The sequence below is a fragment of the Plectropomus leopardus genome, chromosome 16, assembly GCF_008729295.1.
Source record: "Plectropomus leopardus isolate mb chromosome 16, YSFRI_Pleo_2.0, whole genome shotgun sequence".
Lineage (NCBI taxonomy): Eukaryota > Metazoa > Chordata > Actinopteri > Perciformes > Serranidae > Plectropomus > Plectropomus leopardus.
The window spans coordinates 29,876,222-29,899,097 of NC_056478.1; the positions used below are offsets into that span (position 1 = coordinate 29,876,222).

At 39.1% G+C, this 22,876-nt stretch overlaps 1 protein-coding gene across 1 annotated transcript; it reads left to right on the top strand.

Annotated features, from left to right (window-relative positions):
* Positions 1-7,789: 7,789 nt before the first annotated feature.
* Positions 7,790-10,459, top strand: si:dkey-63b1.1 (B2 bradykinin receptor). Its single transcript, XM_042504054.1, has 2 exons — positions 7,790-7,832; positions 8,741-10,459. Exon 2 carries the CDS (start codon positions 8,747-8,749, stop codon positions 9,839-9,841), a length of 1,095 nt encoding a protein of 364 aa, XP_042359988.1. The 5' UTR covers positions 7,790-7,832; positions 8,741-8,746; the 3' UTR covers positions 9,842-10,459.
* The last annotated feature ends 12,417 nt before the right edge of the window (positions 10,460-22,876 follow it).

Genomic DNA, 22,876 nt, shown 5'->3' on the forward strand with positions numbered 1-22,876 from the left:
AATGTCATCGGCTAACAAAACTAATTTTACCAATTTAGACATTTAACAAATATAACTCATACACAGTATAAACAGTGTCGGGCCGAACACCGATCCTTGTGGAACCCCATATGTAAATATGGGTATGTAGTATTTATTATAGAACAGTAAATTCAAGCAATATGGTTGGTCAAGAGGAATTCCATTCGTGCTGATATAGAGTAAAACATCACTGGGACTTTTAACACTACATGTATTACACCGCTTTGCAGCTATTCTCAACTGTTAACTACCAACAATTAATGTATGTCTAATTATCTAACATTACCATAGCTTGTAGTAAAGTTTGAAGAGAGAAATCCTGTCTGACCGGCATCATTGTTCAAAAACATAGATGAATGAAATTCGCCTCATGCAAAAGCCCTTAATCTGCAGCCCAGGAGGGAAACAGCTGCCATAGATAGGTATTGGTAATCCTCCTTTCACTGGGAATAAACCAGCTTTCAGTGTAGTGAGGTAGGGACACACTCGTCTCACACCAACCACAGCCTGAGAGACACCGACACACACAAACTGTATGTCTGATCATGGCAGTGAGTGGACACACAATCTGATCAAACTAACTCAGCAAAATTCACACGGGCTGCCAAAGCAACTATTAACAGACTCTTATTTCAGTGAAAACACAGAGATAAATGTTCATAATACTAAGCAGCTGGTCTGTGCATAACATGCAGGCCGAGCTAACACAGACTGGCGAGCCAGTGTGCAGGAAAATGTTTATGTGTTGTTAGGCAACAGCTGTCACTTCCAGCGGTTGCGGAACTATTTGTGACGGCAGAGCAAAAAATTATTCAATAAACTAACAAAACATAATCTGTTGTCCCTTATAACTGTTAACATAATAAATGTTGTTGTTGAACTGTTGTATAAAAACAATATCACAGTCGAGGTCGTGATGTTGGACTGCATATCACCAGCCCTTGTCATATGCAGTACAACAGTACATGCCATTATTCCCTTCGCACTCGCTCTCCTTTTTTTGGCCGCCAGCTATCTACAGTCTTGTAACTTCTCCCTCCACCACTAGGTGTCATGGTGTCTTTCAGCTCAGCTGCCTGGTCCACCAGTTGAGACTGGAGACTGAGCTCTTGTGGTGCATGCTGTGCACTACTTACAATGACTCTAATTGAAAGAGGAGTGCCTGTATTTACAGCAATATTGAAAAAACATACCTTCAGGATTTTTTAATCTTGGTATACTGTAATGATACCATCCAAATCTACCCACAAGTAACCCTGCCATCTGACCTGATAACCCTGCATATTCATCCATGATCATTGTTTTGTTTCCATTTGTGAGACTGACTTTCACTGCCGTTGTATATCAGACTGCTCAAATTTAGATGTGTCCAAGAGTGAGTGATCCCAGCAGCAATTCTTTATTCATCTATCTTAACATCTACAGTAATGTGCACTTTGATGAATAAAAGTTGTTATAACATTAACAAAAAAAAAGTCTTTGTGATTTAAAACCTAACACAGTTATATTTACTCAAACAAATCATTATGCATGGATTAGTTCATTGTGTGCGAAGTTTCCTCCCAGCTGAGGGAGTATGTCCCTGCTGTGCATCATCATACCTGCCAGCTCAGCTCAGATGGTCTAATGAGACTCATTTACTGGCACTGTCTGGGGAGTAGCGAAAGACATTCCTCTGGTGATTATCAGAGAGGCAATTAGCAAGAGATGCATGTTGCTGTTCGTCTGCTTCTACTTATCTTCTAAAATCTCTTGTCATCAGTGAGTAAGAGGAGAAAAGACCTCTGAAAGACTAACAGGGACTTCCCTCTGTCTATGTCATATTTGTGTTGGAGTAAATGAATGTAAAATACAGTATAAATTCTCGATTGGTGCATGGATGCTAATTTACGACCTTTTAGAATAAATTGATGATGAGAATCGAAGTTCAAAGGTCCACTTACTAAATATTCAGAGCATTCACCCCCCATATATGACCACTCATCAGAGCCAAAAGTTGCCCTGCTAAAAATAAATAAATAAGTAAAACAGCTTGACCAGCATAGAATGGTTAAGCTGACTGACCAGCTGGTTTGACCAACTTAAAGTATGTTTTTACGTAACTATTGATGGTTTAGCTGGTCATACCAGCTTGTGATGGTCACTATAGCTTGTTTATCCAGTGAAGTTTCTGTAAAATAAAAACCAAATCAACATCCTTTGAGTATGGAGAAATAACAGTTTCATGAGCAATATTTTCAAAATGCTGTTAAAACACAATTGAGAAATGACCGCGTTTCCATTGAGTGACGTTCTGTGACTTCTCCTCTGGCGATAACATTCCAAGAAGCATGGTGATGGATGTTAAAACATTATTTGGTCTATTTCTATTGCGAATTATTCAATAATTCATTATATCCAGTCAATGCAAGTGATAATGGAAAGGCAACGTGCGAGCGGCCACCAATGAGGGATTTCTGGGAGGTGATAGTCCACAATTTCACTAAGGAATTGGATTAAAAACTTCTGGATGTTCTGCTCAACTTTTGAAGAATTACGTGATGCAATAACACCTCTTGTAGCATCTGCTGCATCGTGAGGGAGCCAGTTCCTACCAACAAGCACAAAGCCATAGCATCATGTGACCTAGAAAAGCCAAAAAAAGTGTTTCCATTGCAGTTTTACAAAAATGCCTTTTTCAAATTGCCTGAAATGCCACCTAATGCAAGCATAAAAACATTTTTGCAATAAATGTGAGGGGTTTTGTTTATTGCTGTTATTGTTGTTTGTTTTTTATGACTTTTTTCCATTAGGCATATTTTATATTCTCAATTTTAATTTGCACAATTTGAGGGTTAATGGAAACCCACTTAGAGTTACCTCCTTTTGGATTAGGTACCTTAAAAGGTGCTTTAAAAGCACACACCTGTGACTGAAATTCAAAATGCATTGCTTGCTCACAGATATTATTTGAAACCTTACTAAAAACTTGAGATGATCTACACATTTTTTTGTGCATGCTGGAATTTCTATGCCTATTGCCAGGGTGTAAAACATTTTATTTGTGCAAACGATTTGACCTTCAGGTTACAGTCAGTTAAAGGAAAGTGCAAGCCAACAGTTTATTTTACTCTGGTTTCTTTATTCACCTCACTTGTCCAGAATTGCAATGTGTATTTTATGACTCCTCTGGGACTAGTTGTGTAACACTGATGCTGGCAGGAAATGACTATGGAGATAAAGATCATTAACTGCTGGCGTGTCGTCATGCTTATCACTCCTCCCTCCTCGTGTCTGAGTTGGTGATGCACAGACAGACCTGTTTATTTTCATGTTCATTTTTCTTTTCTCTTGGTACTAAGAATAACCTTCATGTCAAAAGAGAGTCAGAGACAACAAATGTCCAAAGTCCTAATGGAGGCTTCATCAGTTCAGTGGGGAATTAAACAAAGACTTACTTCTTACTGTTTATTTTCAGGTGTCCAAAGAGACAAATGACAGAACAGAATGACTTCAATTTCAAATTTCAAAAGTCAACATTTCCAAAATTAGAAAGAATAAAGTGTTGTCTCGAGTGTTAAATAAATGTTGTGAAGCACGAGAGAAAGTATGGTTGCAATGTAGTCTACCATATATAGCTGGTCTATTTTGAGACAAGTGATAGAAATGTTAAGCTAGGGGACAACTTTTTAGGGTGACTACAGGCCCCCCTGGCCCTCTCTTGGGGTTGCGACTGCGACCCCTCCAGGTTGAGGGGGCAGAGTAGAAGGCCTTTTTACCAAATTCTGTATAGTCTGAAGGAATGGAGAGAGTGATGATGCTCTGGAAGCATAGGCACTGTTTATGTGATATGTAAGTGGATAAATAAATGCTAAATGAACCGCACTTGTATCGCGTTTTTCTAGTCTTCCGACCGCTCAAAACGCTTTCACACACAACGTGTCATAATCAGCCATTTACACACACAAGTCAGGTTTCCATTAACCCTCAAATTGCACAATTTGAAATTGCAAATCTAAAATACACGAGTCCCTTTAAATCCTCCCTACAAAATTAAGTTTTCGGGAGTGCTTACAATATTGGCCTCTTAAATGCAGCTTATCTCTTTCATTTAGGATTTAGGAACAACCTTTAAAATGATATAATCACTCAGTCACAGCTATATGACATATTATTGGGCTGCAGATGAGACAAAAAAGTCATTTTTCCCTGAGACATGCAGCCAAACGCTCTCTGGCACTGATGGGGTCTCTAAAGTTGGTTTGGTCTATACTGATGTCCTCTTTTACCATCGACACGTCAGCAAATTGATGTTGACTCATACCAAAGTATGAATGAAACTTGCTTTCAAAAGACGACAGCTCTCGAGTGTTTGATTTTCCCAATTCCTGTTGTCTTTGAAGAATTTGGTGAGCCCATATCCTTCTAGTCTTCTGTTTTTTTCTCCTCAGCCTCCTGGCAGCGTGCAGCAGTAGCAGCACATGAACATCCATTTTTCGTGGCGTGCGTAGTGGGTGCTCTGCGCTGCTGTTTAAAGAGCGTAACCGTTCATCTGTGTGGATGCTCACATCTTTATCATCATGGTTGTTATTACAGTGCTTGATATGGACGTCAGGGAGCAACCCCCTTAAGAGGGGTCAGGGTCTGCTGATTTTTTGGGGGTCTAGATTCTTGTAGGCCTTACAAGCCTCCGTAACTGAGGAGGAGGTGAAAAAAAAGTGTTGCTACTGGGGGCGTGATGGGCAGGGGGGAGGAGGTGGGTAATATGCTGGCATATAAAGTGCCGCACAAAGAGCTGGAGGCTATAAATATTTTTTGAAGCCGTTTAGCATCTCAAATTTATTTGACACAAAGATGATGTCAATAGTAACATTAGGAGGCAGCTGTGAAGAGCAAGCGTTGGCAGAGAGTTTTGCCAGAATCTCCTCAGGTCATTTAGACTGTCTGTTGTCTGTGATGGATAATAATCACATCTGAATGTTTTAGTGGAAGCAGTGCAGCGATTGACCGTAGGGTGGCCAGTCGGCCTCAGAGCCAGACTTCCTTGCCTTGGCCTAAAGCTGATTCCTCAAGAGGCCTGCCAGTTCTGGGTTCAAGCAGGGGATATCACGGCCCTCCGCCCTGAACGAGTGGATAGGAGCATGTTTATTCACAGATAACAAACTACCATAAAAATATTTCCAAAAAAGGGCAAACAAAGCCAAACAATTTAACAACCCCATTAAAATGAATAAATCATGAAGGAAGCGTTGCTCAATGAAGTGCTTCAGATTTCTTTCACGCTCTGTTTGTAGCAGAAAACAAGAGTTTCTCATAATTCAGCTTTCGTTGCTCCTCAGCTGCAGCTGGGCATCATTCAGGCAGCTACGTCAGCAAGGCAGAGGACACATATGCACAACACTTGACAAACAAAATGTTGATAAAATACGACTGTGAGGTGACTGTGTTTCCAGTGATGTTATGCGACTTCTCTTGTTGCCATAACATTCCAAGAGGCATAGTGATGGATGTTCAGCCCGCAAGCAGGTTTATTGCTCTTTATTTCGTCATTATTTCCAATCAAAGGCGATGTAGGCGTGCTATGCGATCAATAATGAAAAGACAAGCCCCTTATACGTGGGTGCGGCCTCGTATGGGGGATTTCTTGAAAGTCATAGTCCATGATTTCACAAAGGAATCGTGGATTTAGAGTTATGTGATGCAATAACACCTCTTGCAGCTCCTGCTGCATCATGCCAGAGTGAGCCAGTTTCTACCATCAGCACATAGCCATAGCATCATGTGACCTAGAAAAGCCAAGCGGAATTTGTTTGTTTGTTGTTGTTTTTTTAATTGACATGTTTCTATCAGGCGTTTTTTTATATTTGCAAATTCAATTTGTGCAATTTGAGGGTTAATGGAAACCTGCCTATGGAGAGGTCTCTGGGCAGTTTGTTGCCTGAACTGTATTGACTTTGACTGTCATAAATGACAGTATGTCAAAAATAAACCATTCCCAGCTTCCACCAGAGGCAGGTAAAGACCACGTGAGCACATCTCTGTGACGTTATCACTGGGACTCATTACTATAATCACATTATGTTTGTTTGTAAGACAGTAAAGTAACACGTTACTATTATTAAATCCAGTAATCACATTACAGTTACTAATCAAATGTTGTTGTTAGATGCGTTACACAGGTTTTGTCTGCGTAATGAGCGGATAGAAAAAAAACATCTAACATGTCTACAACAGAAACACAGTCACTTTGCCAGCCTGGCCATTGTTTGATATCCAGTTAGAGAGATATAACCACTGCTTTAGTGATTAAAAAAAAACATCAAATGGGTTGAAGTACTGGTTTTGCAGAATGACCGACTCAAGTGTGTTTGGCTTGTTAAACACACTTCATATACCAATGAAAAAAAAAATCCCTTTTAAATCTCTTATTATCTATGATGCTAGGAAGGCTCTTATTTTATTTAGGCATATTAAGACATTATTTTGAGGCAATTAATATTTGGAAGGCCAAACTCTTTAATTGTTTTACATATTGGTTTACTGACAGGAAATTAGAGTCTACTGCCACGCCATCTTCATTCTCCCATTCACCCTTGTTTAGAGCTGATATGTGGGCATATGTAAGGTTTATTGCTGTGCTGTGTCTGGTATTTTACCACTGACACGTGAAACTGGGCGATACATAAATTAGGAGAAACTTGGATTTGTCACGTGTTGCTTGGTTGATATAGAAAGCAAGTTGTTTTTTTCTGCTGCCCTTTTTATGTGGAAGTGTGCAAATGATTGTTCAGTAATGTACAAAAAGGTATTGATTTAGTACATATGGATGTTGCACAAAGATCAAGGTGGTTATTTACAAAAGAAACATATAGACTATTTATTTCCATGGATGGGAAAAAAAAAAAAAACAAGATTTTTGTTTTGCAAGAATATTAGTAATGTATTTTTTTGTAACTAGTTTATCCATCTTTTATATTTTTATACACATGCTTTGTATTGTGATGGTATCTTGTGATTCCATATGGGGCCAGGCTGGCATTACACAGAAAGAAAAACTAACTAACTTATATTGTTAACTGTAAATTATGTCACAATACATTTCAGGTGATGTTACAATGTAACACTAAAGTGTGACAGTGTAACAAATTACTTTTTATTGCTATTTCAGGTCAATTTCTTCTTAAACTTTTTACAATTAAATGTTTGTCATTTCTTGTTGAGTTGCTCATTGCCTTCTTCATGTTTTTGAAAGAAATCAAGCCAATTTGCTCAGTTTTCAAAGGGTTAACACAACTTGTACCTTAAATGGGAATTTCTACAGTGAATTTGTTTAAAAAAAAATATTCAAAAGCTGCAAGGGGTTTTCATTTTTATCATTCTGCGGCGAATATAATAAAACATGATCACTTTTATTTGGGTGTTGACTCAAACCAGGAAAGGAAATGTTTGATAAAGGCCATGACAAAATGAAACAAATACAAGAAAGTAAAATTTAATCATTTTTTAAGGTGTATTTTTACATGTTCTTATGTGTCACTGAACCCAAACTGACTATTTGTTCCCGGTCCCTGAGTCAGGGATTATAGTAAAAGAATAATGCTGCTAAACAGTGAATACCATTTTGGTGAGGCAGAATACAGCACAGTCGCTGTGAGGGGAAAACAGATGGAAGCTGTGAGTGATGACGCAGTGATTATCTCAGAACCTGCATGTATAAAAGTGACCGCTCTCCCAGAGCTCGCTGCAGTGGAGGCCAGATCATCATGCCGATTATCAGCTGGGAGTGAACCCGAGGCACGTCTGGATGGAAACGGCAGGGCCACAGAGATAAGGTGATCGCCTCAGAAGCTTTGCACAAAGCAGATAGAAAGGAAAGTGTATTTGTTGGCAGTTTCTTGCCTTTTATTTTTAGCGCCAGGATTGAAACATGTTTATATTTTATTGATTTATGACTGCAGTAGAGTGTGTATAAAACTCATCAGCCCATTTCTGGAGCTGTATTTATGCTAAACTTTAATCCAGTCTTACTTCTAGAAATACTGCATTTACCTTGAACGGACATTTCTACTGAGCATATTTTTGAAAAATTTCACAAGGTTGGATCTATGAACAGTCTCAAGCTAAAAATGTAAGCAGTGGAAAAAACAAGCAGAATCTCAAACCGTTTATGATACAAGTTTTTACAATGAGTAAAGAGGGAAAATCTTACTGAGCCACTTGACAATTTTATCTGTTTCTCATAAGTGATGAAACATTGCTCATGTCCACATCATCACAATATTTCATGGTGAGAAAGCGTCTTTCGCCATGAATCACAAATGTATGCAATGACAGTTTTTCAAGGCGCATGTGGTCTGCTTTTTCCTACTAAGGATCATAGCAAAAAGTCAGAACCCTTAACATTTGGAGAGGTGTCATTCATGAATAGAATGTAATATGTTTATTTTAAAAAATCATCCCTATGTCGACTCTAATTGGATCAGAAATGTGCAGTAAAGCTTGCAACCAAATATATATGTAGATCTACAGCTTTAAATTCTTTCCAGCTCTTTTAGCACCCCAAAATTTTAAAACCAGTCCTCTAAGGCTGGGATTTATTTTATCTATTTTATCTTATTTATATATTTCTTTTTATTTTACTTTAACGCTTTGTTTAGCCCTCTGACCACTAAAGGGGGAACATCAGGTCTTCAGGAGACACTGACTACAAATGTGCTTTGATCACTACTTTCATTCACAGTTTCCAATGGTTGTGAACACATCAGACTGGTTGGTCCCAACCGCGGACCCGGAGCTGGACCCCTGCGGTAACTACACTGAAGCCTGGTTGTGGCTGAGCTCCCTGCAGCCGGCCTACCTGGGATTGATCAGCGTTGTGGGGTTGGTGGGGAACGGCCTGGTTCTCTGTGTGTTCTGCCTGCAGAGGAAGCCCTGCACCGTGGCAGATGTCTACCTGGGGAACCTGGCAGCTGCCGACCTGGTCATGATGTCGTGCCTTCCCTTCTGGGCTTTCACCATCGCCCGGGGTTACCAGTGGGACTTTGGAGAGGTCCTCTGTAAGTTAGTCAATGTGGCCATCTCTATGAACTACATCTGCAGTGTTCTGTTCCTCATGCTGGTCAGCGTGGACCGCCATCTGGCTCTGGGGAAACCCATGAGCACCTGTCTTCTGAGGAGAGCTGCCTGCGCTAAACGTACCTGCCTGGGGATCTGGAGCCTTGGCTTTCTCTATACTCTACCCATTATGTTCTTCCGTACAGTGACGTATGTAGAAGATCCTGGTGTGGATGCCTGCATTCTGGCCTACCCGCACCCAGCATGGAGAGTCCAACACAACATCACAAGTAATGTCTTGGGTTTCCTAATCCCTGTCCTGGTTGTGGGTTACTGCAGTTATCACATCATAGCTGTACTGAGGGACCGGAGAGCAGGAGGACTTCCCAGGGTGAGGACGGAAAGTAAGGCCACCTACTTGGTCCTGGCCGTGCTGGCTGTCTTCCTCTTCTGTTGGACACCACACCAGGTGATGCGGTTTCTTGACACTCTGGATTACTTTCAGGTCACACCTGGATGCCTTTGGGGTCATGTCCTGGACATTGGCATACAGCTGTCTACCTATCTGGCATACAGCAACAGTGCTGTTAACCCCTTCCTGTTTGTCATTGTGGGGAAGCATTTCAGAAGAAGGGCAAAGGAAGTGTTCGGAAAAACGTTGAACCCCTGGTCAAAAGACATGTCCTACCTGACTGTGAGCTTCACCTCAGTGAACAGACTCAATGAGACACAGCGTATAAGTATTGAAAAGTTTCAAAAATCTGGACTAAAAAAGACTATATCATGACTAATGGGCTGGTCAAGCCAGTTCTAATTCCAAAGTCATCAAATACTGTCGCTTTGACAGTGCTTTTGGTGTACCATTGCATTGACAAAAGTGAACTTTCGCATCCATATGAGATGCCTCTGGATGGCATCAGCTGAGAACGCGTCAGGACGGAACCACTTGTGGTGTTTAGTCACCAGACAGCTAGAGGGCACCTGCCATGGCAGCCTTATACCCCAACAGGCGGCATAACTCAAGAATACAACCTACAACCTAACCTGCCACATGCGCATGATACCCAACCGGACAGCATCAGGTTGAAACACTACCAATAATACAAAGAGCGTGTGGCCAATGGATGCTTCCAACAAACCCCGGACTTTCATGCAGGAGTCCCATGTTCGCTTCCCATATGAATATGATGTGTTTTTTCAGCTTACCATGTGCCTCCTTCCCCTAATCCTAACTATCCATGCCAATGAGGACTTGTTGCCTAGTCAGGCAGTGGAACGCCTGCAGTGATCAACTTTCAAGCTGTCATTGACTTTTTTGGCCACTTGAGGGCAGCAGAGTAAGCTGTAAACCCAACACTGACATTATCACTTTGTAAAGTTGCTTGTAAACAGTTATTTATTTACACATCCAGCAGACACAGAGGAGCATTAGCATTCCCTTCTTTGTCAGCTTTGGATGCTCAGGGATGGTGTGTCTTTTCAAAATAAACTTCCATTTTCACTTGAAATCTACAGTTTCTGCTTGTTAAATGCATACAGTGTCCTTTACAAATGAACCTTCAATGTAAGTAAAAAACATAGTTTTTAGGTTCACTTTCATTGTTGGGTTTACAAAAAAAGTCATGGTTTTGCCTAAAATCAATATGTTTATTATTAACATAGTAATAACATTAAACATCATGTGGCATACATTCCTAGCATAGTATGCTACATATCTTAGCACACAAAGTCTTAATTACAATGGCTTGATTGACTTTTCAACACAGGACATAAACTGCAGTCTCCCAAGTAAAAGTCCAGAGTTCCTTTGACCCATTTACCTATGCAGACTTTCTTGAGTTTATATGATGATGGTTGCCCGGAGCATCAAAAAATGCCATCACCCGGTGCACACTGCCACTAAAGGGTGCATCAGTATCTCAAGCCAAAGGTCAGTGACCAAGCGTTGATATTTGATAAGTTGAGTGAGACCGGATTGCATAATATGGTCTGTAGAGTAGAACTACTGAGTTGTTGTTGATCATCTGTCAGGGTATATGAGGGTGAGGGGTTAGGGTAATATGAGCTATTATTAATATTAAAATGCTAATTAGTACAGTTTTGACAAAAGCTTCTTGTGACCCAACAATGTATGCATTGATCTGGAATGTTCCAGATGATTCGTGATTTGATTGATTTGTGGAGTTGTAATTACCGGAGGCTGCATGCACCAATATTACCAAGGGACTAATTAGCACAAATAGTTTGTTTGGGTCTGTGTCTGTGTCCTTGTTCCCTTTGCCTTGTCTTATTGTCATTGTCATAATTTTACTGACATGCTGAGAAAAATGATCATCTTCAAGAGACCCATTTGCAGTGTAAGATTTTTATGTAATAGATGTTTGATAACTGCTGTGAAGTGCTGTGAAGAATTCCAATGTGATCTATAAAGATTTTCATTATCTCCGAGTCTGTGCATCATTATGAAAGCTAACTATTCAAGACCTGCAGTATGAAGGAAAGTTATCGCAACATTGTTAAACTGACTAATGATCAAATTATTCTTTAAAAAAAAGTTGTAGTACTCATAATAGAAGTCATTTAATTAAGATCCAATAATCATTTTAATTGTTAGTCATTTTTTTCATCAAGGTTTCTTTTCTGCTGGAAAGGCCCAGAGGGTGGGATTGCCAAAACTTCTCAAATGATTTGGCAGTTTGACGTGCTTAAAGACAGCAAAAGTAAATCGGTTTAAACCTGAAACATAAAGGATAAACCTTTTAATATTCTATTTTGAATTGTCCACAAATCATTTGCAGACCAATGAATAAATCCTGTCTACAAAGCTCTGTGTTTATACAAGAGAGTTTTTGTTTTAATATGGAGTCATAATTGTTTTAGTTTGAACACGTTTTCCATTGCGGATGGGTTATTGGGGAGATGTATAGATGTGTTTGAATAAGTCACAATCTTCTAAGTGATTATGTTTATTGAGGGGTATAGGGGTCAGCTTTTGTTTAAAAGTGGATTCATTTGTACTTTTGGGATTTTAATATTTGTAATTCAAACCTGAGCAAACACTTAGAGCTATGATTTTCCTTTTATGATGTATAACATCTGGTGTCAATTACTGTAAATCACATAGATATCAGTGAGTCGTGACTAGGTCTGCAATTCTATCATGTAGTTATTTGTGTTTCATTTTAAAGGAGCAAACCTTTGTTGTATCTACCCTGCATTTCACTGCACATACTGTATAAGCATTTGAAAAAAATAAAACATTTGAAACATAAAACTGGGAAAACAGTAGCTGAGTTTCCATTACAGATTTGCGCAAAACTTAAGCGAAATTTTCTAAATTTCAATAAAACACACTTGCGAGATGACTGCGTTTCAGTTGAGTGATATTGTGTGACTTCTCTTGCGATATTACACAACTTTCCTCTTGTGCTAACATTCCATGAAGCACGGCGATGGATGTCCAAAACACTGGCAGGTTTATTTCCATTGCAGCCACTCAATAAAGCCAATCTCATAGCTCACCCATGATTTCTTTGTCTTGTATAGGAGTTAAGAAGATCTCGGTCTCTTCCTCCATCCACACATACCGAATCATGTTTTGTAGAATGTCTTGTGACTTTGTTGTACTTTTTCTTCCACTTTGGGTTAAATGGTGGTTGGCATCCCTAAAGTTGCATTAATGCCACCCAGTGTTGCACATCATATGAGCTTTTACAGAGAAAAAAAAGTGTTTCAATTGCAGTTTTGCAAAATATAGCTTTTTTCGAATCGCCTGAAATACCACCTTATGCAAGCGTAAAAACCTTTGGGATAAACAGGAGTTTTTTCGAAACTGAATTGAAATATTTCAAAATTGTTTCCATAAGTCGTATTTTGTGAATCGCAATTTCAATTTGTGTAATTTTAGGGTTAATGGAAAGTGACCAGTCTGACAACATTTAGTGATTCTGTCTCATAATTCCTCCTGTTAAACATGATAGTTTGGTCTATCAAGTCGGGATGTATATACAGGGAAACTCACTGGTTTGAATTATATCGGAAACTCCTCTTATTTAAAACTCTTAAAAACTGTAAAACATCCATGTTAGATGTACCATGTAAACACATTTGACGTCAAAAGTTATCAAAAGCTTGAGTTTTCGTCACACAGTGTGACCATGGGGAGATGTCAAATTCATTGTGAATTTATTGTGTTAATAGATTCAGCTGGGAGGGACCTGTCCTACAGCAACACATCTCATTATTAAAACAGGACATCCACGGCTGGCAGCACATGTACATGCACACTTTTACCCTCAGAGGATACAGATGCAAGATCATTGACCAAGATATTTATCCACAAAAATCATGGGGGTGGTCTTATCATCCCTATCTGTCAGTTATGTGTTTTTTTTTCTTTTACTCAATTTTTTTATCCAAGGTCGGATATGTTTGTATTTGTCAGAGATACAAAAAATTTCCACAAGAATACACATTGCATCTTTGACTGATCCTATCTTATCCTACAATGTAATCTGCTTAAGATCTGTGTTGGATCTTTTCATAATTTACTAGCATCTTTAACGTATCCTGTTTTAGATATCAGATATAAATGTACCTGATACACGATGGATATGATTCCATATATTTAATGCATCTCTGATATCCTTAAATATACATATAATTTCCTAAATTAAAATCTGCTAAAGATCTCTGTCCCCTTTTTTCATATACTAACTCCATCTTTGACGTATCCTCTTTAAGATATCAGAAAAAAAAAAAAATTTAAAAATAACATCCAGATAACTGATATTTCCAGTATATCCAGCTAAAAGACGTCGTCAAGAAAAACATCAACACTACAACTAGGGCGACGGTAATCAATTATTTTAGTAATCAAGTTAAACTAAAACACAAGAAATTTGTGCTCTAGAAAAGGATAAGCACTCAATGAGGATCCTAGGGTCACTGATCAGCAATTCTCACTTAAATATGAATGCCAGAGAGCAGTAATAGAAGAAGAAAGAGAAAAAAAAAGAAAAAAAGGGAAAGAGGAAGCAGAGCCAGGGTGGCAGGTCTGAACGGACTCAAAACCACCCCCGCCGGATCGGGCCGAAAGCTCTGCCACCTCCCCCTCCTCCCCGTCACTCGGACGGGGATTTCAACTGAGCACAAGAAACTGATGCTCCAGGAATATACACACTAAAGAAACTAGGGTCACCAATCAGCTATTATGGCTTAAATATAAAGGTCAGAGCGCAGTGAAGACTAACACATCTTCAGGGTCATCAGGTGGGAACCTCCTCTCATCAGTGTTTCACTTAGTTGGTCCGACAACACCTCCAGGAGGCCTAGGCAGTGAACTCTGGCATCCCAGAGCCACTCCCCTAGTGCCAGCCCTCAGTCCTGCCACCTTCAACAGACCCAGACTCCGTTCATGCGAGCTCCAGGTAGTGACAGTACCACCTGGCTATCACATGTACTCTCACAGATGCAAGCTAAACTACTACAAAGCTTGCATCACAATTGCCAATATACTACAACTCACATACAAGACTCAAGCTACGGGAAATAAGGGTGAATTGGATCAACAAACACACTTACTTGGATGGCAGCATGGTCTCAGACAAAGAGGCCACTCCCACTCCTAAATACCCTCACACTTCCTGGATTTTCTCCTGAGAGAAAATATTATTGTGAAGTCCGATTTGCACCAAACTCTCAGCAAGTCTCCCTGCTGGTGAGCGTGAGCTGACCTGAAAAGATCAGCTGATCTGGTGCTTCACAGCCTGAGATGCGCTTATTTTGTGGTCATAAAATTGCAATAATTCATCAAACCATAACGCCTCAACGGATCTCAACCAAAACGCCAGAGATGACTGATTTTCATGTAAGGAACCCACACGCAAAAATTCTGAGCTGCGCAAATTTCCTGTGCAGACATTTGCAAGACACACATCCTACTGTACATATTACTGTAAATTACACACGAACGCACCAGCGTCAAACCGGCGGGTGTTCCTCTCCTTTATACGAGTTCACAATAAATATATACAGATCTCTGCTCACTACCCTTAAAGAGTTATGAATTATGATTCTGAAATTCATACATTTTATGGCCTATAATGACGTGGCATGGTCTGGGCGATATGGAAAAAAATACTATCACGATATGTTTTTCCATATTGATCGATCTCGATTATTATCCCGATATGTAGTTTTTGCAGATGCTGCCAGTGTGAGGGACATCCTGAAGCTTGAAGAAACAAGAGATTCACTGAAACTTTACAAGAAAGTTGAATAACATAAAAAAAATGAAATAATATGCCTTCCATAATGAGCACAAAATGTTTTTGTTAAGGTCTTAATGCAGACAAAGGATTCACATTATAAGGGTGAATCACCTCTCACACTGAGAGAGCAGCAGGGTCCACAACTGGCAAAAGAAAACTCAGAGCAGCGCTCTTTAGCTCATACAGAGTCTTATATGCTTTCAAACAAGTGCATACTAAGTGACTAGTCAATTTTCACTATATTTTACATTTTTTTGATTTTGTAAAAAACTTATGTAAACAACTTAAAAAACACTTCTTAAATAATAATTATTGCCTTTAGAGGCAGCACAAAACTAAGTAAACATGTGGTTTACACCCTCTGACACATTCAAGTGCTAAACTGTAAGACAAAATAAATGTAAAAACTATACCACTATAATAATATTATACTGGTTTAGATGCCCCGGGATTTGAGTGCATCCTCCAGCCCCTGGCTGATTATTTCCCCAGTATGGTCCTCTGGAAAGTATACTGTCTGTAAACATTTGCTGTGCAGAGCTCACTCCTCTTCAATAAAATGAATTGTGAGACTCATATATGGCTCAGATGCACAGCTAGACCAAAGATCGGTGGTGTAGCTACTTCAAATGGCTCAAGGGCCTGGCTCAGCTCCTCAATCATGTTCCATTGCTCAGGCTTGAGATCGAGGTATTGTTTTCCTCTGGATGTTACAGCTGGGTCAGACAGTATAATTTGCCTTGATGCTTTTTAGTGATCGAGGTACTCGAATTATCTGAGGAATCACTTCAGCCCTAACTGCAACTCTTAACAACCATAGCCCTCCCCTCTATCTAAAGCTACAATTACTAAAACCTCAAAAGACTCCTTCCCAAATATATAAATTGTTAACATCCAAAGACAGTACAATATCAGTCCCCACAGATATATATTGACGGTAGACATCAGCAACCTCCCAACAGATTTCAACTGGCAAAACATATGCAACAATACATTCTCTATGTCCTGCAATTCAAAAACCTAACTGATACAATATAAAGTCAAATTTTACCCTATGGGCTTCAGCCAAAGCAACACATGCTCACATTGTCCCACCATAACTGATGATTACTTCATGCACTCTGGTTCTGCCCACTCATTCAAAACTTTAGTTGGAGGTCATGAGCCAGCTATCTGACATCCTCAACCTCAGCACTCCTCTGTGCCCCATTATCGCATTACTTGGTGATATTTCTTCATTACACACCCAAACACCTTACATCATTCATGTTAATATCATTAACCATTGCTAAAAAGGTCAAACTATTAAATCGGTATGACAGATCTAAGTTATCCATATTCCACTGGCTTAATTTACTCACAGACCACTCAAATCTGGAAAAACTAACAGCATCTTTGAAAAATAACATCACATCCAACGAGAACACCTGGTTCCCCTTTTTGCAAGACCTTCAATGCTGATCCCTCTTTGTTTCCATAAATGCTCCCCTTATAAATGTCTCATATCAGCCCTTTTTTCCTCTCTCTTAGGTAACATGCTAAAAAAAAATCACAATTTGCAGTTTGTCTTAACAGCCTAATCTCTTTCCCTCTGTCTTGTTCATTTTGTCTTGTCTTGTCTGTCCAGTCCCATTCTGCTTGTCCTGTCTGTCTAGTCTCGAGCAGTCTGTCTCGTCCATTTGGCTCTGTCTTCTCTTGTTTGCTTTGTGTGTCATTTGTGGGGAAAAAAATATATATAAATGGACCTGATACCCTACAGATTTTATTTCATATGTATAATGAATCTCTGATATCCTGAAATACATGTAATATTCTGCAATTTAATCTGTTAATGAGCTTTATATATCAAATTTATCTTGAAATATCCTGTTACAACCAGCTATCCAAGGACGGATATGTTTGTCTTTTTTTAGGGACGTGGACAATATCAAGAATACGCACGGCATCTTTCATGAATCATATCTTTACACTTTCAGAAATAATGTGTAACATTCATACCTTTAGGGGTCCAACAGCTTGTCACTGTGGCAACAGTCAAAACCATGTTTTAGCACATTTAATTATCTAAATTTTATGTGTACTTATATGTACACTTTCAACCTAGAAAAGGTATGATAGTATCTTATGGACCAACTATGACCCTTTGACGATACATCAGACACAGTTGGAAAACATGAATGTACCCCAACTGTACTCCTTTTTCTGACAGTGTAGTATGGTAGTATGGGTATTGGTACGCACAGACAGCTTTTGGTGAAAAACAAAAAGAAGCAAAGCCCTTATTGCTTGAAGCACACACTATGTAGCAGCTCTCTCTCTCTGACATCATTTGGCAATTATTGGCATGCCTTAAGGTACTGCATATCAATGTGTGTATTTTTGTTGTATCTGTGTATGTAAGGATTACAATACTGAAAAAAATAATAATTTCCCCATTGAGGGATTAATAATTACAAATATATTATTGTATTAATATCGATTCAAGCTAAAAAAATAAATATAACATACAGTCACGGCACAGCAGCCATACAATATCATTCCAAGAATCAGGACACTGTCCAACCAAAAACACATGACAGATTTTAGGAAAAAGACACTATATATCTTATGTGAGAGGCAAGAGAGATGAGCCAGAGATAGAGATAAATAGAGATATAGGTGGGAAAGATAACAGAAAGACACTCTAGGGTGATATATGGAGGCATAGTCATGGCACAGCAGCCATTAAAGATAACCAAACAGATACGTCAGCATGGCAGCCATGACAGATAATCAAACAGATCGGTCGGCACGGCAGCCAACCAAAAACACAACACCTACATGAAAAATAAAAATGGCACTTACTTTTTGTAGATCTTGCCGGACGGCGATAGCTCAGTCTGCAGGGACTTGTCGTGGAACCTGGAGGACGGTGCCCTTGAGCAAGGCACTGAAGCTCTAACTGCTTAGAGCTCTGAGTGAGTATGTCAGCCCCATCAGTCTAACATCTCTCTGTAACTAATGCATGTCTATAGGTCCTGTGTGTGTGTGTGTGTGTGTGTGTGTGTGTGTAATTCTGACTGTTATCATATCATATAGATCTAAACTAATAGATCCAAGCAGATAACAACATATAGTCATGGCACGGCGGCCATGACAGATAATCAAACCAACCAAACACAATACAAATTGCCACCTCAGCATTATGAAGGTTAATCTGACTTTTTTTAAGTTATTATTCTTATTCTGTGACAACATATTAATATTACATGAGGTGTTTCATAAAAGTTCTATATATTTTTGGACTTTTTATTTAGAAAACTAAAAAAAAGGTTCTTATAATTTTTGCTATTTTGAATGCAAAGGTTTGAAGCTCAATATCCTAAAACCGCTCAGAAAGCAGATAGAAGCTCATAATTCTACGGTGGCAAAATGTAAATAACACTTATATCTCACAGCAGAGAGGAGATATAGAGAGATAGTCAGGGGCACTGCGGCCATATGGAGGGGTGAGGAATAGAGATAGACAGAGAGATAGAGAGGTAAAACTAGAGATAAGGGATAGTAACAGAGATGAGAGACGGCTAGTCATGGCACAGCGGCCACAATCAATAATCAAACATATCAGTCAGCGCAGTGGCCAACCAAAACCACAACACAGACTTAAAGAAAATAAATATGTCGATTACTATTCATAGATCTAGTTTGGCGCGCGGTAGCTCAGTCTGGTGTGGGAACCAGAGGGTGCTGGGTTTGAGTCCAGAAGTCCAGCGTGGACCATGTGGACCATCATAAGGAGATATATAGCGATAGTCATGTCACAGCAGCTAACACAGACATAAAGCCCATTTGCACTGTACTATTATTACCTGGGGACCTCATGTTATGTCGAAATTAATTACTTAGATTTATTAATTTATCAATCTAATTAAGACTTTTCTTTCCTGGCACACCATGGCAATATGCCATGTCCATGAGCAGGTTCTAGTATTTCTTCCATCATGTTATATAGCCTCCTAAATAATATCTTTTTTTTTCTTCTTCTTTTTTTTTTTTTTAGTGGCTGTTGTTCCCCTTTAAGGCAGAATGTATGCAGAGCTGTTGTTGTACTGGATAGCATTAGATTGTAGGTGTAGCTAATTAAGTGACCAGGCAGCTTGCATCCTCACTTCCACTGAAGGTCAAATTTCAGTACTTAACAGCCACTAAATTGCCAATAATGGATTTCAACTGCAGACTGAAAGAAAAACATTGGTCCAAGATGACTGTTTAAAAACATTGAGAACTTCCGTGTCATTTGAATGTATATTTTATATATATAGTGTGACTGACATACACTTAAAACAGCTTGTTATGTTAACTTCATCACATGTTGCTAACAGCCTATGTTACGTTACAACCAGAACAATCTTTCTGTGGGCAGGCTGATGAGACTTTTTTCTCAGTGTAAAATAACAATACATTTTTGGTCTGATTTAAGTTTTCACGTTTTCAATAACTGTAATTTATCATTTAATAGTTTACCCTTCAATATGTAACTTGTTATGACGATTTAAGTTATGTTATTAGTTTGTTTTTTTTTTCACTTAGTGGAGAAATTCTTTATCCATGAACAAAATATTTTAGGTTTACACCCCTCTTTCAATCTTTACTGGATGGATTTAAACTCAACACTTTACTCACTTTACTCAACAGTAAAAGCTTATTACTGTAATGGGGTTAGGTAAATATTAAGTTCACTAACATCTTTTAAGGTTATGGCTTCTGAGTTTAATCAAGTGAGGAGAGGCTGACAGGACCGCATCTGGCACCCTGAACCTGAATGCCCCAAGGCGAAACCATACCTTTTTTAGAGAGTTTCCTCCTTTTGTTCCACCATTAGCTAATGCTACTTTAAAGTTGCATTAGCTCGTTAGCAAGCTATCTACCATTAGCATCACAATGAGGCAGCACCGCATCAAGCACGCTCATGTCAGTGGCACTGATGTTACTAAAAACAGCTTAAAATTGTCCAAAAGATACTAGTTTTCCAAACACAGAGAAACAGTTTTCACCACAGCATATCATTATAGCTTCAAATACATCAGTAATACATCTCAAAGAAAAACTAATACTGTCTTTTTACTGCAATAAAGACACTGTAAATTGTAGGAAGATTTCTGAAATACTCACCAAATGAGAAGGATTCCTTTAGACTGTTAGTGGTCCAGAGAGTTCCAGAAAGGTAATGATCCACCCAGAGCCCTTTAAGAAAGTGTCCATTCAGGTGCACTAGATCCACCAGCTAACATCCAGACAGTTCCAGAACCTTAATGATCCACCAGCTAACATCCAGAAAGTTCCAGAACATTAATGATCCACCAGCTAACATCCAGAAAGTTCCAGAACATTAATGATCCACGTAGCTAACATCCAGACAGTTCCTGAAGTTAATGATCCATGTAGCTAACATCCAGAAAGTTCAAGAACATTAATGATCCGCGTAGCTAACATCCAGAAAGTTCCAGAACGTTGATGATCCGCGTAGCTAACATCCAGACAGTTCCAGAACGTTGATGATCCGCGTAGCTAACATCCAGACAGTTCCAGAAGTTAATGATCCGCGTAGCTAACATCCAGACAGTTCCAGAACGTTGATGATCCGCGTAGCTAACATCCAGACAGTTAGAAGAATAGTCGAACGTTCAAAAGCCGGCGGTCCATAGCACGTCCATGACGCTAGCGTTCTCTCACTGACATGCGCAGTAGGCGGGGTCAGTCTGAGATACTCGGCGGTTTACATTTGTCAAATTAAAAAAATACACACACCTCTGGATATAAATGTAAAACATTGTAATTGACCTAAAAGAAGCTATAGTGGTCATCCAAAGAATGTCCATATGTTCAGAAAACGTCCACAGTTGCTGTAGGCCTATGAGACCCTATTTTCATTGCTGTATTTATATTAGGACAAAACAAAGTCTAAACACAGCGCAATTTTAACGTTGATTTTTTTTGGGCTACACAAGGACCAAGTCAGACAGTCTAAACACAGACCAATTTTCAGCTTCTTTTTTCAAGCTAAATTAGGACCAACTATCAATGTATTGTAATTTATTATATTGTAATTTATTGTATTCCCTTCTGTGAAGTACTTCTATAAGCCCAGTTGAGTTTCTAACTTTTTTTAATGGTGCGAATAAATAAATAAAATAGAAAATAACATAAAAGTCAAAAGGTCTAAACGCAGCCCAACTGTCAACATCCCTTTTTGGGCTAAACTAGGACCAAGTCAGACCAGTTTTTAAAGTCTTTCTGGGGCTAAATCAAGCTGACCAGACCTAACCTGTCTAAATGACATCTGGTGCTGGATGGGTAGTCCTGTGCTAATAGGGCTTTAGAGAAAATAAAAATGACACTTACTCTTTGTAGACCTGGCTGGACGGTAGCAGCTCAGCTGTTGTGGCATTGAATCCGCCAGCTAATGTTTCAGCCATCTGATAGTTATAAATGAAAAGAACTTTTTAATTGAAGATTTGAGAAAAACAGACGGTTAAAATTTAACTTTTGTAAATGCGACAACTTGAATTGTTTGGTTGTGGGTCGTACCAAGCTGTGAGTCCTGAACTAAACAGTTCAGTGTTTATGCTCAAATATTAGCTTCCACCTCACTGAAAAGATATTAAGTAGCTGCGTGTTTTGCTTATGTAGCAAACCAGCATAATATACTTGCTGTCACAGAGTAAAAGATGGAGAAAATATTTAATTACTATCCAGTATTGTGTCTCACTAACTAGTTGGTAAGATAGTCCAGCTTAGACCACATTACAGAGTGTGGACTGGTAGCTGGAGAGGTGACGGTTCACCTCCTCGACACTGCTGAGGTGCCCTTGGGCAAAGCACCGAGGCTGTAACTGCTTGGAGCTCTGACTATGTGTCAGCTCCATCACTCTGACATCTCTCTATAACTAACACATATAGGTCTGTGGGTCCTGTGTGTGCATGCATTGTGCGTGCATGTGTGTGTGCATGGAAGATGAGTGTCCACAAAACCTGACAATCAGAAAACCTTTAATATGCTAGTGAGAGAAACAGCAGCACCATCTACTGGATACATGGGCACAATACAACCCTCAGTGTCACCGTCATGAAAAAGGGTTACCGCAACAGTCTCAACCTTTAAAAATCTGAGCAAATTACCCTGATTCCTTAAAAAAAACAAAAAAACACTGGAACAAGTAGGGATGGCCAAATGAAGCATTTTCTTTATTTTTCTGAGCCCAGCAAATTGCGCTCTTTGTTCAGCAAAGACTTGAAATCATACAGAATTGCCATTCCTTGAGAAAATAAGACTCGGGAAATTAAAAAAAGGTTAATCAGGCCTCATTTGGCCATCACCATGAAGAAAGCAATGAGCAACAAAAGAGGAAATCACCCCCAAATTAAGCTTTTATTGGTAAAAAGTACAAGAAAATTACCTGAAAAATAGTAAAACAAGCAGACATAAAGAAAAGAATGTGAACTGTTTTTAATGTCAAGCTTTTTTATCTGTTAATTTATTTTTAATTAACCTTTTTTGTTCTAAATGTTCT